The sequence below is a fragment of the Mobula birostris genome, chromosome 14, assembly GCF_030028105.1.
Source record: "Mobula birostris isolate sMobBir1 chromosome 14, sMobBir1.hap1, whole genome shotgun sequence".
In the NCBI taxonomy this organism is placed as follows: Eukaryota; Metazoa; Chordata; class Chondrichthyes; order Myliobatiformes; family Myliobatidae; genus Mobula; species Mobula birostris.
Genome location: NC_092383.1, coordinates 71005360 through 71023983, shown reverse-complemented (window position 1 = coordinate 71023983; position 18624 = coordinate 71005360). Strand labels below are relative to the sequence as shown.

At 38.3% G+C, this 18624-nt stretch overlaps 1 protein-coding gene across 2 annotated transcripts in view; it reads right to left on the bottom strand.

Annotated features, from left to right (window-relative positions):
* kif21b (kinesin family member 21B) overlaps positions 1 to 9931 on the bottom strand; it is a 158831-nt gene extending 148900 nt beyond the window's left edge. For both annotated transcript variants that reach the window (XM_072278652.1, XM_072278653.1), the window contains exon 1: positions 9705 to 9931. In XM_072278652.1, the coding sequence (XP_072134753.1) occupies positions 9705 to 9748 (44 nt within the window). In that variant the 5' untranslated portion in view covers positions 9749 to 9931. The remainder of the gene's footprint in view (positions 1 to 9704) is intronic.
* Positions 9932 to 18624: the final 8693 nt, after the last annotated feature.

The window sequence follows — 18624 nt, the reverse complement described above, 5'->3', positions numbered from 1 at the left end:
TGGCCCAACAAGCCCACCCTGAACAATTAACCTGCTAGCCTGTACAGCTTTGGCACGTGGGAGGAAAGGCGGATGAAACCCATGAGGTTACGGGGAGAACGTACAAACTCCTCACAGACAGCAGTGGGAATTTAACACTGGTCGCTGGCGCTGTAAAATGATGGTTAAGGGGAGAATGTACAAACTCCTTACAGATAGCAGTGGGAATTGAACGTCGGTCTCTGGCGCTATAAAGCAATGCACGAAACGCTATGCTACCGTGCCATTAAAGATGCAAATGCATCACTCTGAACTTCAGACCTGTGCTAGGGATAATGCGTGCAAAATCACTACCATAAACGAACAGAGGTGACTATCACATTGTCATCCTTACACAAGTTACTACCAAAAAAAATTGAGATACTGTATTCACAGTAACAGAAATTTTGACCAGGGTGCCCAAGCTTTTGCATGCCACTGTATATAACAAAATGTGTTCCCATAGAATTTATGTGAAAAAGGTAAATATATAAATGCAAAAGTGTTTCTTCACATTACAGAGTGAGAATCCTAATATGGCCCATTTTCAAGGTGTTCGCCACTCTCAAAATTCAGGGGTATCTGTCCGTTCTCTCTATTACCGCTCTCCCCAGTTGACCCAACTCATTACATCATCAGTTATTGGGGATATTTACATCTTATAGAATTGCCAGCATGTTGCATCATGCTTCTGGAATCCAATTCAACCAGTGACATTTATTGTATTTGATCAGCCACTCAAATTATAGTGACTCAGAAATATTGAGTTTCCTTGAAAATCAAAAAAAAATGCTGATGCTGTTCATCTGATATTAAAACCAGAAAATACCTGTTCTTTGAGCCAAAACATTAACTCTCTCATTCCACAAATATCACCCTGTCCTACTGAGCATATTTGTTTTTTTTTTGAATGGTCCTATACTTCTTAAAGCTATTGCATCTCATAAAGCAGAATGTCTATAGACAGTTCTCAGAAAGAACTAAAAGTGGTTGGTGGAATTCAGCAAATGCCTGAACAAGTTGCTTACAACGGACAGGAACAGACAACTAACTACAGTATCAGAAGGAGTTTAGTAATTTGAAAAGGACTGCCACATTAAGCCTCCTAACTTAGATCTCACATTATTCCACTTAATGCTGCACTGAACCCTGGGACTCCTTGTTTCCTCCCATGATTATCAGTTTTTTCTAGAATCACAATGGCGTGATTGGTCCATTTGCCATTTAACTGCTTAATGTCCACCATAAGATTAACAATCTTATTCAACAAGCCAAGATTGCTACAAAGACAGGCAGCAGTTGAGCACCACGAAAGGGAAAATGGACATTAATGTTCTCACTTCAATAGATGAAGATATTGCAAAGGTCACAGGACAGGTTTACAGCACAAAGTTTAGCTGCAGGGTGCACCCTGCCGAGTTCTTGGCATCCATCTCTTCTCACTGAAAGCTCACAAAAACTCAATGTAAGTGATCAATTCCAGCTGCTTCTAACAACCACATCCCCTTTTGTTCATTCATGACAATAAATGGACATGCCCTCTTCTCATTGCTACTGTCCGGAAGCAGGTACAGGAGCCTGAAGATACACACTCAATGTTTTAGGAACAGCTTCTTTTCCTCTGCCATCAGATTTCTGAATGCACCATGAACCAACACATGAACACTACCTCACATTGTTTTGGTCTCCTTTTGCACTGCTTATTTAGTTTTATATATAAAATTGTAATTTATAGTTCTATTCATGTATTGATCTATACTGTTGCCGCAAAACAACAAATTTCATAACAGGTGCCAGTGATATTAATTCTGATTCTGATTGTAATTCTGAAATACAAACCCTTTCCTCTCCTCCCTTTCTTACAGGGGAAGCAAAGAGAGAAAACTTGGAGGATATGGAGGTGGAAGTGAGTATTATATATGAACCTGTAGGATCCAATGAAATTAACCTATGTCTCTTGATTAATTATGAGGGTGTACTTGGACTAACCTTAATTGGTGAAGCACTGGATTTCAAAGCATTATAAGCCAATTTTGGAGTTTGGATAGTGGTGTTAGGGAAACAGGGGAGGAACAATGTTAAATTTAGGTATAAAAAATTACTTTCATTTGGATATTTTGTGATAAATGTGCACAAATACAGCAGGACTTGCAATTTAATTTATTAATTGCACACTGGTGGTTTCCTATGCTGTAATCTGCATCAGCTCAACAGGAGTACAATCAAACCATCTGGCACTTCGCTAGCACAGGGAGTGTAAAAGGAATGGAGCCAACTGGTGTCACCGATGGTGAATTGGAGAATCACATGTAGGCCAAATGATCATTATTGACACAAAAGCAGCTCGTGGCCCAATTCACCTTCTAGAAATAGAGCTTAAAAATTTACACACTGCAGTACCTACGGTGCACTTTTAGTTCAGGGGCTATTGTTCCCACACATAACTCACTCTCTCTTTCTGCTGATTTACATGAGATGAAAAACTGATGTTATGCAGAGTTAGTAGGTCAGAAATTAAGAGAAAGTTTTTTTCTTTCTGAACTGTTGGAAAAACACATTCAAATAGTAATAATAATTGCACAGTTATAGGTAATTGCAATTGCAGGCAATTGTGTGAGTTATATTCCTTAAAATCAAATTTTAATTTTATGGATAAACGTGTAGAACTAAAATATTTTAATCAAATGTAAAACAAAAAGTTAACAGCAAAAGAGAGCATAAAAGATAATAATAATTTTCTGCAGTGAAGTTATTCCCTGTTTATTGAAAACTTCTGTGTGTGTTCCAAAGAAGACAGTATGGGGGGTTTAAAGAAATCTATTCCCCCCCCCCATCTAGTTTTTTTCTCATGTTCCCACTACCCTATTTCCAGGGGTGCAGTGCCAAGTTTTTAGGTGCCAGAGCTGACAAAATGCTTGCCATTTCCTATATCCTCTCTATAATACAAGGGGTGATTCATAAGTTCGTGGCCTAAGCAAGACGGAGTCAATTTTAGAAAACCTAGCACATTTATTCTTCCTACATTTACACACTTAGTCCAGCGGTCATGGAGCATACGGATCCATTCTTTGTAGAAGTCGGTGTCTTGGACCTCCAGAAAGTGGTCCACAGCAGGGGTAATTGATAAGTTCGTGGCCTAAAGTAAAAGGAGGTGAGGAGAAACTTCAAACTTTGTTGAACTGCACGTGCAAGTAATAAAAGCTGTATAACTCATCTCTTTCTACCTTAGGCCACGAACTTTATCAACCACCCCTGTTGTGAACCACCTGGAGGTCCAAGACACTCTCGTTACATGCACGTGCAGTTCAACTCTTTGAGTGATAATGCAGAAAGTTTGAAGTTAATAACTCATCTCCTTCTACCTTGGGCTACGAACTTATCAATCACCCCAGCTGTGGACCACTTCTACAAAGAAGGGATCTGTACGCTCCACGATCGCTGGACTAAGTGTGTACATGTAAGAGGGGACTATATTGAAAAATAAATGTGCTAGGTTTTTTAAAATTGACTCCTTCTACCTTAGGCCACAAACTTATCAATCACCCCTCATATATGTCACACCCAATTTGTGTACCTGCTCATTTCATGTACTGGGCAACTTCCTTGCTGCATTCATGTAATGAGCAGGTACACAAATTGGGTGTGACATATATATATGAATAGGGCTTCTTATAATGTCAAGCACTAAACCAAGATGAAAGAAATATATGAATTCCAGAGCTCCACAGAAATATAGTGATAGTTAAGACATTAACAAGATTATAGCCTATCACTACATTTCAGTGTATAACTGGTACAATAAAACATATAATACTTAATTTAATAATATGACAAAGTATTGCTCGGTTGCACTCACTAACTAGCTGATGCCGAATCTCCCGTGATCTTTAAGTTCTTGAGGCTGTATCACTTTACATAGCTAGCCAGTCATCCCTTACTAGTCTTAAACTCCTTCCTCTCGCTCTCCTCAACCCCCTCACAGTAGTGCCCATGCTTTCTCATGCATAATTTTGCCATCAACAGGGATATGCTTCTGTGACATGTCCTCTAGCCAGACATTTAATGCTTTCTCAGTCTTTGCAAGCACTTTATCATGAACCAGAGAGACCATTTTTGCCATTGTAGGGGTAGCACTAACACTTCCACGAATTTCAGCTTCTTTCTGCTTTATTGTGCGAATGCTCGATTTTGGGATTCCCTTTACTTAATTGGGATGCAATCAAGCTATGGTGCGTTCACTTCAGCTAGTCTATGTATTTATTGGAGGGAATGCAGGAGCACAATAATTTGCAAAGCCATCTTTGTAATAGGTTTTGAGTTTTATATTTAGTTACAATTATTCACTCTGATTTACTTTACAATAAGAATTTGCTTTCGTCTGAACCAAATACAATTTGAAGTATTTCAATGGATTTCCCTTTACTTATCTCTTTCATACATCATATCCTAATGTTATTAGTGCTATTTTCCCCACCAGCCACCACCCCCTCTCTCCAACCCCCACTTCCGTAAAATTCCCTCTATTTAATATGTGGCCACTGTTAAATTCCCCGCTTGTTTTTTTTAGAGGTGCTGGAGTGGCACTCCAGTGAGCTCTGGCAGCACTGCACCCCCCCCCCCATTTCAAAATGAAAATATAATTGTTTTACACCCTTCTGAATAACTCATTCTAAACTGCTCCAGACTGTTATTCATTCCTTTAAGTCCATCCTTTATCTGACAATCGTCAATACTCTCTGCATTCACAAATGCAAATACAGTTAACTGGGACGCACCAGAGCCAGTACATTTTGGCCCAGTTAAGTAGCTGCCCCAATTACCCAGTTTCATGGACATAGCTAAAAGTTAAAAAAAGACAGACTACTGTTTATCAGAGTAACAGATCACTGTATGCATTTAAATGAAATACAGAATAAAGCAGAAAACTACAAGTAATACTACAACACTATTCGGTCCCAATAGTTATTGACAGAATGCTGCCATGTTTCTTGATTGACCATAAATGGACAAAATGAGCAGAGATACTGGACTGACATCATACAATGCCTTCAACGATTGCTTCCTACAAATCTTCATTTTCATTTTAACATTCAAGACGATTGTTGATATCTTCAAATTCTTCATAGTCCCAAACTTGTTGAAGTAGTGAAATTGTTTCATTTTGACTCCCAGCTGTTTCTGGCATCTCCAAACCTCGAAGCATGAAATCGCAGTAAGCAAAACATTTCTGTATTTCTCAACAACTATCAGTGACAAAAATCACTGCTTTTTGAACATATGCCCAGACCCTTCATTGGGACTGAAAAAAAATCTTTCCACTTGCTGAGTGCTTTCAGCATTTTCTGTTTTTATTTCAGAATTTCAGCATCTGCAGGTCATTCATGTTTAGATTCTGCTCAAGTAACAATTCATGGATAAACAACACTTTTTGACATCTTTGTTTTTGTGTTTTAACAATGGTTGTCTGAAACATTCCAACAGTAGATCGTACTGTGTATTGCCCATCTTTGTAAAATCCTCACTGAAGAATAAATGATGTAAAAGGTTTACAGGCAAAATTCATTTGTTTTAGTGAATGCTGTCAAATGAATTTCAGCATGCATGAGTTCCTGCCAGTGAATTGAAACCTGTTCAAATTATTTCCCACAAGAGTTGAACTTTTTGTGTCACATAAACATAGTTTTGCTGTTCATTCACCAGTTGTGTTTATTACAGCTAAGACTGTTATTTATAGAACATGTCTATTTGAACTGAGTGCCGTACTAACCCCTTTCAAGAGAGAAATTAAAATTCAATCACTAGGGTTATGGAATTACTTAAGTCAAACCAGAAAATGATGTCATATTATCTTTCCTGACAGACACACCAACCAAATTGTTTTAAATAGAGAAATAAATAGACTCACAGCCATTGGTATTAACACATATAATGTGTCTTTCACAAGTGGAATAATGCAATAATCTGAACCATTGCTCAACATAAAAAAAAGATAATGAAGTCTGTACTGACTGCAAATATGTCTTTTTAAAATTTTAAACTTTTCAGATCTCTTCTGTTCTCCTGTACTAACAGAATAGCTTACATTCTTAAAATCAAGATTAAGGATCTACAACAGGGGCTAGCTTTTGAGAATTTCTATATAAGGATATTCTGACAGGAGAGAAAGGCTGAAATTAGTATATATATATATTGTTGGTAAGCATAGAAATCAGTCAAATCTACATTGCTCACACCTTGCCCCAAATAACATTGGAGTTCCTTTCAGTTAGTCTTTAAAAAAAAACAAACACTTCAAATGAGAACCTAGATTTTCTGTAATTAGTTCAATAAGCATTTGGTACACTGAACAACAAAACTTTAATTTGCAAACCAGGTGCATTATGTTATACACTGAAAATCTTCAGCGATTATTTCTCTGCCAATTAGTTAGATAAACTGACACACAATGGAAGTACAAAAAAAATTTAGGTTCAAAGTCGACAGCAGGCCAACATCCTTCCTGAAACTGCATGTTACTTACACTTCCTGATTCTTTACCATGCAAATATGAAAGTGATGATCAGAAGTAATGATTACACATCGGTGTTAGAGAAAAGTTACCAGGCCTACACCTTACAAAGCAAATTCATTAAATTGATTTGATTAAAGTTAATAATAACTGGGGTTTTGTTTTAAGTAAAATTAGAACAAGAAAACAGGCTGATGAAATTTATTAGCCTTTTTTTTGGTCACAACTTCCCTGGAGCACAGCCACCTAAACTGGTACTCCAGTTCAATGGCTGCCTGGTTTTGTTATTAAACATGGACAAACACAAGAATGACAATAAGCTTGTCAGATCATATCGAAGAAGTTTCACAATTACTTCCAGCTGCTAATTATTACTTAAGGTCAGTTCACTTAAAAAAATAACTTCCTGCCAATAGCTTTCCAGTATTTGTACCATACACTGCAAGTGATTAAGAAATTTACTTAATTATAATTACACATTTTCTGTGAAATGTTCTGAAGTTGCTGGAAGAATTTGCAAAGCTAAATATTTTATGAGTTGGCTACAATGCATAATGTCTCAAAAAATCCCCCCATTACACTGCTCAGACAAATAAATCAATGGCAGTGTCCTCCTCCAGCTCAACATCATCAGCACTGAGGCCCTAACTATAATCAACTGGCCCCACTGAACAGAGTCTGTTACTGTATTCACATGCCAAATATCAGACTGCCAAAGAAAAAACAAAAATGTATTCCAACCTCTGCCATGATAAAAGAGACAAACTAAAGGATTCAAAGGTATCCCAAAAACGTACCACCCCCACCAACTCAGACCAGTCCATCACCACCACTGAGCACCTCTACGTGAAGTGTGCTCGCAGGAAAGCAGCATCCATCATCACGGACCCCCACCGCCCAGGTCATGCTCCTTTCTTGCTGCTGCCATCAGGAAGTAGGTACAGGAGCCTCAGGACTCACACCACCAGGTTCAGGAACAGTTATTATCTCTCAACCATCGGGCTCTTGAACCAAGGGGGTGGGGGTAACATCACTTGCCCCAAAGTGTCTTTTGCACAGTGATTGAATGCCCAGTTCGTGGGGCCTTTCATTGATTCTATTATGGTTGTTATTTATTATGGATTGATTGACTATACCCACAACAAAATGAAACTCAGGGTTGTAACTGGTGACATATATGTACTTTCATAATAAATTTAATTTGCACTTTGAACTCCTGCTATGACTGTTCAAAGTGGGGAAGCACTTTCAGGATGGTACTGAGCTTTGAGTCCATTCATCGGGAGTGTCTTTGAAGTCAAGGGCAAACAACAAAGGGGCACACTGTTTCACAAACGGCACAACTGGCAACTTCATCAAAAAGCCTGTGTGGTAGAATCCTTTATCAGCCACCACTACAGAGTAAGAATGGAAGGAAATCATCCTTGGACTCAACAGACCTGCTAGGAAGAGAATGCAGAGTGACATTTAACCCCACGTTTTGAAAGCTGTGGAAGTGCTTTACAGTAATCCAAGACTATGAGAGGCATGATATAAATTCAAGTCTTTGTTTTACAAACCCCCATGAGGAAAAATTATATGGTGTGAGAAGCTTTGTTTCAAATCAAAATTAGATATATCTGTAGATCAGGAACTACCATTAATCAATGGCTCCTCATCATTAAGTAATTAATCAATTTGAAGATACAGTAATTATGCTGCTGATGGATTAAGTCCTAATGTTAACTTAGCATTAAGATGGTTCATTTATCTCAGAAACTAAAACCACAACAGGCTTTGCCATCATACTGTGTAATGCTGTCATCGGATTTGTTCAAAATTTCTGATCCAATTCATTTTGATGCAAGATAACAGAAAGCCAGTAACCATTTACTAGGATACCACTCAACTCAGTAGGCTTTTGATCCCAACATTTTACAGTGGAAAGTAGCAGACCCACATGTCCAAATTACAGTATTAAAATTCAGCTGCAATTTCTTTCTGTACTTAATTCTGAACGAAAATCCTCTTTTATGATAGCTGTGCCAGAGTTCAAAGTGGTGGATGAAGTGGGTTATGTGAGCTGAAGATAGCCACTACTGTGTGTGTTTATCCTTGGCATTAACTTGTGAATTATCCATTTAATATATGAAGTAAAATTATAATTATTTTCTGAAATACCGCTAAATCAGCTTCACAATCAGGAGGGATAAAAACCAATAAGCATAAGACTAATTAAATATTCTGCAATTTACTCTGTTTTCACGTCTTCATTTTCATTTCTCCCTCCTATCATTGCCAAATTGATATCCTAAATAAATATAAATGTAGTTTATTTATTCCTGTTGATACCTTACTGGGCAAAACATTCCAACCCATAGGCAGGCTTTGTTCTCACTTTCCACCGGTCTGATAAATTACGTTGTTACTTTAATATAACTGTATAATACCAATCAGTGCAAAATACCAACAACCCACATCACAATACATCTAGGTATTTCCAAATGATTCGTCATTGGTAAATCTAAAAATACTATTGACACCCTTTGGGACGATGGGAGGGGAGTCAACCTCTTGAGAAATGTAACAAAAGGATTAATATATATCATACTTCATAACCTCTTCACGGCTCAACTATGATCATATCTGGTTTAAAGGGAAGCAAGACGACATTATTCCTCCCCAGTCACACCCAGGAGATATCCTTTCCATATCAGTGAAATAATTCAGTTTCTTCACCTTTTCAACTGCTTCATCACTTTAATGAACAAAGGCTACGCGGTCGGGCAGAGGTAAAACCGCTTATCACATAACTGTATTTATTCCTTTGAATTAATGTGATTTGGAACCTACCACGGTAACATGGGCATGTCACTTACTGCCAAGGTTAAAAGGGCCACTTTTGGTTCATTTTCATATTCAGCATTTTAATGGAAGCCCATTGTCTCTAGATATCAAATGCCCAAATCAAAAAGCAGTCAATGTCAGGGCAGTGAGTGATCAGTTCACATGCAATCGGTTCTTCTTTGCCAAAACACAACCAATGGCAAATAACACCATGCATTCAGATTGTATTTAAAAATACAAAATAACTTCTGTCACCTTGTCAAGCGAAGAACCGTGCACAAAGCACCAACACAATGGCTTCCTGGCTTTTACTGTCCTATCAGCACGAACTCACCCAATAATAATGTCTTACCTTAAAGCGACTTTGACACTACAGCCGTCTTGATTAGTCGCCATTATCGAGCGCAGCGTGCGATATCAGTCAATGAAAGTCTGGATCCTTATTGAGGTGTTTCAAAGGTAGAAATAGAGGTACATATTTCACAGAACTTGAACCGTGTCATCTTGCCGTTGCCGATATCAAGGCGGCTGAGGCACGATTGCATTTGCAACATCCTGTGTTACATTGTATTCGCTGCGACTCCGCAATGCAACATCCACAGCAGCCCAGAGCGCTGATTGCCAGGCAACCGAGCTCGCTGCCTGGGCGGGGTTAATCTTAGATTGGCGTGTACATTTGCCATTCGTAGCCTCGGGCACACTGAGTGGGCGGGCTCAAAACGAGGATCCTCCAATAACGGCGAAGCAAGTGAAAAAAGGAAGGATTGACAGCTCCACTGGCAGGAAAAAAGGGAACCCTTTCATCAGAAGATTGCGATTCTGCTCAGATTCAAGAGATCTGAATGCTATTTTTACTTGTTAGATTTTTTTAAATGTATGGTTTGCAAGCAATTCTTTTTGTGAAAGGGTGACCTTTCCAATGCAAAAGTATTATCTCTGCAGGCTAATAGTCCAAGGGATCAGTGCCAAGGACAACTAATTCACTCCTTTGTAGGCTAGGGATTAGGAATGTCTTGGAGGCACGTAGACATTTTTGAATTATTCAGGCGGTCTGGATGCTGAGAAGTTTTTTTGGTGCTATAAAATATTAATGAGACAAAAAAAAGTTAAAAAAGACACACAAAGCCATGTTGATTATGTATGCCTCTTAAGGCGAGAACATTCTAATATTTTGTGAGAGGTATAATGGAGTAAATGGATATGGCTGGCCATCTACACTATACAACAGTCCACAATGTAGACAAGTAACCAAAAAGTAAATGGAGAATAGACCCTTCTTTCAAGGCAGTTGGAATATAAAACTGAGACCGCTCTGCCTCAGTGCCAATCTTTTACAGAGTCCCTCTGTATTTCAATTTGGGCTCCATACTATAGGATTTTTTTTTTCCTGGAATTATCTGCCATTTAATAATTTTGGGATTCCCTTTACTTAATTGGGATGCAATCAGGGTATGGTGCATTCACTTCAGCTAGTCTATGTATTTATTGGAGGGAATGCAGGAGCACAATAACTTGTAAAACCATCTTTGTAATAGGTTTTGAGTTTTATATTTAGGTACAATTATTCACTCTGATTTACTTTACAATAAGAGTTTGCTTTCATCTAAACCAAATACAATTTGAAGTGTTTCAATAGATTTCCCTTTACTTATCTCTTTCATACATCATATTATCTTTTGCTAATTAATAGCCTATCTCATTTATAGAGGGAAAGGCATCTTTGTATTGTGCTTTGAAAGTTATTGTAATAATAACTTGCAATAACCATACATCATCCGGAATCAATTCCCTCTGAGCATTGCTGATAGGTCCTTGTATATACTTTATACTTTATTGTCGCCAAACAGTTGATACTAGAACGTACAATCATCACAGCGATATTTGATTCTGCGCTTCCCGCTCCCTGGATTACAAATCGATAGTAAATATTAAAAAATTAAATTATAAATCATAAATAGAAAATAGAAAAATGGAAAGTAAAGTAGTGCAAAAAAACTGAGATGCAGGTCCGGATATTTGGAGGGTACGGCGCAGATCCGGGTCAGGATCCATTCAGCAGTCTTATCACAGTTGGAAAGAAGCTGTTCCCAAATCTGGGCGTACGAGTCTTATATACCTTTTCATGTTTAACTTAATACTTTGACTCCATTTAGGAAACCTTCACTGTGAGACAAACTTGATATTAGAAAATGTTTAAATTGCATTTATATTATTATCAGTAAAATGACTAAAATTTCCATATCTATTTATTTTAGTTCTCGCTGAATGCATTAAGATGATGGTCTTTCTCAGCTAAGTTTATTTCATTTTCCTATAATCACAATTGGTAAAGCTAATCTGTTCATTGTTCATTAAATCACCAGAATTTACTTAACACAAAATACATCCAAATCTCTTTAAGCTTGAGTAAACTGCTTCTTTGTAAGAATGACACAGAATTTGTTTTCAGATTTACTGCAATCTTACGTTATCATTTTCTCTGAAAGCTACAGTTTTCCATTACTAAATATTTTTGAGAGCATCTTAAAAGCTCACCACTTGACTTCAAAGAGAATTTGCCCCAAAACTGACGGATTTCTTTCAGTAACGGTAACAGAGATAAGTAATTATGTTTAGATATTGATGGCTTTTCGCTGTAAGGTTATTAACTTTCTGATTGTTATGAAGAGTGAAACTCAAACGCTTGCATCCTTGGCCCATGAACTTTGTGTTAGTATCACAAGTTCACCCCAAGCAAAAACCTTAAATGTTTACAATGTCAATTTGTTTTGAAACAGACCTCATACTTACATATGGAAAACAGTTAGTTACTGATGAAGTTATGAAAATTTAAGCTTTACTCTTCTGTATCAAGATAATGAGATCTCTAGCTATAGGCCCAACTTAATTTCTCTCACTTTCTGGGTCTATTTCTGTTTTGTAAATCTGTGTAGTTAGTCAGGCACTTTCACTTCCCTGTAGTTGTAATTTCTCCACCATTCTGTTGTGCATTAAAATGTCTATTTTGTAGCTAGCAAACCAGCACCAGCAACAAAAACAGAAAAAGGAACAAAACACTCAAGAGTGAGCAGCATCTGTGGAAGGAGATACAATTGATTTCTTTGGGCCCAGGATTTTTCACAAGAATACCAGATTAACTTTATTCACCATATCTACTTATTACTGTTATTTTGAAATCACTTCTACACCACTTCTTTTCTGTTATTGGTTCATTTTAATCTGGTTGAAAGAAAGCAATTTGAAGCATTCTTAAAAAAAATCTAAAATCCACAAGTATACACAAAGAACAAAATACATTGATTGTGTGCTTTCACAATCTCAGCATGGTTTGCCACTAATAAGTATAGTTTATGAAGTATAGTTTTTGCATTAATACAGCTGCCAATCTGTGCAAAGCAGACTCTGGCAAAAGGAAGAGATAAAGCCCGGATAACCTTTCCTGTTTAGGTTAATTGAGGAATAAACATTGGCTCATTTATTGAAGATAATTTTACTGCCTTTCAGAGTAGTACCATGGGATCATTTAGATCCACCTCAGAAAATGGACTGAGTTGGTATAATGTCTCATTCAGGGAGACAATGCTCCCTTAGTACTGTTCTTGGCTATTTCCCTACCTCCAAAATTTTTCTATGAATGTGGTCCTATTACATTTTTCCCTCATCTCCCCTAATTCACAAATATCTGATGTCTGCTGAATGATCTGCATTAGGCTGTTGCATGTGTTGGCTATCTTGTTCTTTCTATCGTATAATTTGTGTCCACCATCATCAATTTATTTTAGAGCATAAAAACATTATTGGCTCTCATTCCACCCTCACATTCAATTAACAGATAATTTAATGGCTGTGAGGTTAAGGCAGAAAACCTTTGTTGCTATTCAGAATCTCTGCCATGTAACTTAGTTGGTGATAAATGCTCTGGTTGATGAGATGGATGGGTTTCTTTTGTTTTACTCTGAGATGGATGGCTCCCTGAGGCCCGGCACTGACCTGGTAAACCTCATTACATGTAAGGCTGGTCAGCTTAAGCAACTGTTGTAGTTCAGTGTAAATTAATCACAGCAGTGCAAAGTGAGTACCATGGCAAAGAGGGTGTTTGAATGTGGAATATTAGAGCTAATCAGGTCTGGGACTTCCAGAGATCATTGAATACCAGTTAATAGGGGTCTGGCCACCTTAATGAGAAAACATTACGAAAGTGCATTGTAACTTAGAAAAAAGTGATTTGCGATGGTTATGGCTGCACAGATAAAACAGCTGCAGAAGAAAATACACCGGTCCATGTTTAAGTCATCAGTTTTTTTTATTAATTGAGTACCTGTTGTCATTCAATAAAAGATAAAATGGAACAACCATTTTCATATTCTCAATGAAAAGGAACATTGGTTCTTCTTAAGCTCCATACAAAATTACACTGAGGAGGACCAAGGCCAGCTGCATATTAATCAGGAATACAACACGAGCAGCTTGTACTTACATCTTATCTTTACTACAGCAAAGTATCTGAACACATTTCACAGGAAATATTTCCCTAGAATTAAACAGAGTTGTAACGAGAGATATAGTTGTAAAGACTTTTTCAAGGAAGCTGGTTTAGAAAGACAGCATCCACAATATATATTTAAACAACTACCTCCTAGTATGGAAATATAATAGCATTTATATAATATTGCATAATTTGAGGGTAGGATTATAAACTAGCAAAGGACAGTATCATATATGTTTGACCAAAGGCAGTGATAGCAAAATGCGTGATTAACCATATGGCAATTGAATGCAGTTGAGTCCATCTAAAATGGATCGCAGCGTTATAAGGAATTAGGGTCAATGCTGTAATTTTTTATAGTCTTCTGTTATCTCGGCATCATGCCCACTTAGTCATTTATTCTAGAAAAATTTTAATATTATCCTAATAATTAAGAAACAAAACTCTTTTGGTCTCAGCTGTTCTGCTTTATATACGACTTCTGTTTTAAATCCCTGAACAAATTAGTGTAATGTGCATTTCTGTCCATTATTATGACATTTACAGTAATTTGATATCTTTTCATAGCAAATACTGTAATTTATTTGGATGGGACATGACAGTTTTAGCCTGAGGGACTAATATTTAGTTAATTAACATGGGATTATAAACAAACCTTTGTCTCTTTCAAACTATAGCTAAATAGGCACATTTGTATTTGTCTACAGAGAAGGACTACTACAAAAGCAATTGTGCCTGAAGCTGTCTGTATCACATGCTGAGTCTCTGGTTTCAGTATGTTTTCCCATATCGCTAGTGAGAAGGATTACACATCAGTCGTTCTTAATAACTGATAAGTCAATTGTCAAATATTTCATTAAAACACATTTATTAACAGTAAAGGGAACTATGTAAAGTCTACTTTACAGATACACATTTTGATAAATTACAGATCTAGACAGTAAGCAGAAATAATTGTCACATTGTGACACTATTAAAAGGAGACTTGAATTTGGGAAGTGTCTTTATAGAATTTCAGGCATCCCTAAATCATTTTCACACAGTTAAGTACTTTTAAGGTATGGTCACTTTTGTAATGTTGAAAATATGTCACCAATTGAATCCAAAATTGGCTTGGTCATGGAAGACAGAGAGTAGTGATGGAGGAGTGTTTTCTGGCTGAAGGTTGGTGGCCAGTGGTGTTCCATGAGTTTCAGTGCCAGGGCCCTTGGTGTTTGTAAATTAATGATTTGGGTAAAATGTAAGTGGTCTAATTAGTAAGTTTGCAGGTAATATGAAAATTGGTGGAGTTGTGGACAGCAAAGAAAGCTGTCAAAAGGTGCAGTAGGATGTAGATCAGTTGCAAATTTAGGTGGCGAAATAGTAGCTAGAGTTTAATTCCCACATGTGTGAGGTGTTGAATTTTGGAAGGTCAAATGCAGGAAGAATGTAGGCAGTAAGTAGCAAGACCTTTGGAGGTATTGATGTACTAAGAGATCTTGGGATGCAGGTCCATAGCTCCCTGTAAGTGGCAACAGAATTGGATAGGATGGTAAAGACAACATCCAGCATGCTTACTTTCATTGATCAGGGTGTTGACTATAAAAGTTGGAAAGTCCTGTTAAACTGAAAGAATGTTGTTTAGGTCATATTTAAGTATTGTGTGCTGTTCTGGTTGTCAAAACATAGGAAGGATATGAATGTATTGGAGAATATACAGAAGAGGTTGACCAGAATGTTGCTTGGATTAGAGCATATTAGTCACAAAGAAAAATTGGACAACAGGCTTTCTCTATAATGTCAAAGGTTGAGGAGTGACCTGACAGTATATCAAATAATGAGAGGGTAGATATTTCCCTGAGGGTGAAAATATCAGATAATTGAGGGAACAGGTTTAAGTTGAGAAGTGGGAAGTTTAAAGATTTACAAGGCAAGATTTTAACACAGTGAGTGGAAGCTGCCTGGAATGTGTTGCAAAGGAGATGACAACCAGACAGTAAAACAGAAGTAAAACCAGAATTAGTATACTCTATCCATCAAGTCTGGCAGCAATTCCTCAAAGAAAAAAGGAATTAATGCTTCAGATAGAAGAGCCTTCATAGGAACTGATAAAAAGGGGAAAACAAGTTAGTTTCAGGCTGCAGAGAGACTGGGGCATGGATAGATAGGACAAAGGAAAAATCTCTGACAGAGCTGGGTCAGGATTACTGTGATGATAAACATCACAGCTGGTTGAAAGAATACAGACAGATATTTGAGATAAGAGACAAATAAATAGACATGTAAAAGCTGCAGAAATCCCAGTGTTCATAGAGAGAACTGAGTAAGTATTCTAGTTGGATGACTTACTGAATAATCAGCTAGTTCTGAAATGAACAGGGATGGTGAGTTACACAAAATTATTAAATTCACTATTGAGTATCAAAGGCAGAAGATTATGTCCGGTTCCTTCAAGCTTAGCTTGGGTTTTGTTAGAATAGTGCAAGAAGCTGGGAGCAGAGAGGTCAAAGTAGAGTTGGGATAAGTGTTAATGTAACAGGCAACTGGAAAGTGAGGTTAACTGGACTGGGTGAATTATTTTTTTTAATCTATAGAGCAAACATTGACCTTCCAGTCTAACTGTTGTGAGGCAGAAATACACTTTTGCCTTTCAAAATGCAAGTAACTAATGTGCCTCTACTGACCTAAGCATCTCATTATATAAACAAGAGAAAATCTCCAGACAACACACATCAAAGTTGCTGGTGAACGCAGCAGGCCAGGTAGCATCTCTAGGAAGAGGTACAGTTGACGTTACGGGCCGAGACCCTTCGTCAGAACTAACTGAAAGAAGAGCTAGTAAGAGATTTGAAAGTGGGAGGGGGAGAGGCTGATCCAAAACGATAGGAGAAGACAGGAGGGGGAGGGATGGAGCCAAGAGCTGGATAGTTGATTGGCAAAAGGGATATGAGAGGATCATGGGACAGGAGGCCCAGGGAGAAAGAAAAGGGGGAGGGGGGGAAAAACCCAGAGGATGGGCAAGGGGTATAGTGAGAGGGACAGAGGGAGAAAAAGGAGAGAGAAAAAAGAATGTGTGTATATAAATAAATAACGGATGGGGTACGAGGGGGAGGTGGGGCATTAGCGGAAGTTTGAGAAGTCAATGTTCATGCCATCAGGTTGGAGGCTACCCAGACGGAATATAAGATGCTGTACTACCCAGATGGAATATAAGATGTTCTGGTCTTCTATATATTGGCGTATACTGTGTCCGGTGCTCCCGATGTGGCCTTCTATATATTGGTGAGACCCGATGCAGACTGGGAGATCGTTTCGCTGAACACCTACGCTTTGTCCGCCAGAGAAAGCAGGATCTCTCAGTGGCCACACATTTTAATTCCACATCCCATTCTCATTCTGATATGTCTACCCACGGCCTCCTCTACTGTAAAGATGAAGCCACACTCAGGTTGGAGGAACAACACCTTATATTCCGTCTGGGTAGCCTCCAACCTGATGGCATGAACATTGACTTCTCAAACTTCCCCTAATGCCCCACCTCCCCCTCGTACCCCATCCGTTATTTATTTATATGCGCACATTCTTTCTCTCTCTCTCCTTTCTCTCCCTCTGTCCCTCTCACTATACCCCTTGCCCATCTTCTGGGTCCCCCCCTCCCCCTTTTCTTTCTCCCTGGGTCTCCTGTCCCATGATCCTCTCATATCCCTTTTGCCAATCACCTGTCCAGCTCTTGGCTCCATCCCTCCCCCTCCTGTCTTCTCCTATCATTTTGGATCTCCCCCTCCCCCTCCCACTTTCAAATCTCTTACTAGCTCTTCTTTCAGTTAGTCCTGACGAAGGGTCTCAACCTGAAACGTCCACTGGACCTCTTCCTAGAGATGCTGCCTGGCCTGCTGCGTTCACCAGCAAATTTTATGTGTGTTGCTTGAAATTCCAGCACCTGCAGAATTCCTCGTGTTTGTGTTTTGAAAATCTCCAGATGCTGGAAGTCCAAGCAACACACACAAAGTGCTGGAGGAACTCAGCAGACCAAGCAGTATCTATGGAAAAGAGTGCAGTCGATGTTTCATGACAAGACCCTTCAGTCGAGATATAATATATCTTATTATATATAGTGATATAAATAATTTCCTTACATATTTCAAAGTAAGAAATTGTGAAATTTAAGTATCTTGAACTATGTATACGCTGCCTCTGAAATTTATTTAATATGACGAGCCGGTGATCAGAGACATTTAGAAGCAGTGGAAAAGGTCTGACTGCATAATCTGTCAAAAGGCCATCAAAATGGTTAGGAGTGGGACTTCAGTTTACTCTCAATTGTGATCTTAACTCCAAGACACTGGGAGCCACTTGATTGCAAAAGGAAAGGGTGTCTGCAATATTCAGCCCATTTTGAGCACAACCTGACTCAAAAATTCAGTCAGCACTGCCTTATTGTGTTTACGCACAAGCCACAGATGTTTATTAATGTCCTCAAGGGAAAGAATTGCACAATCTGATGAATGAGGAACTTCATGCACACAAGTTGTCTTAATTACATTTGAAATTGCCCAAGCAAGTTATTCAGTTGCACGCTTGCTGTCTGTTACACTGCTGGCGTTTAGTGTAGCATTGAAGGTCCTCCATCTCTGGAGTATTCAGGGCTTCCTTCATCATGTCAGTAGCTTGGTTGTCACTACTTTCAGGTCATGCAAGTTCTGGGTGGATTCTCAGGAAAACTGTCGGACTCAGATGTAGAAGGATACTTCATTGCTGTTTCCATAACAGTTTTGCTTTACCAGTCAGGGTTGTTGGCTCTGAGCTG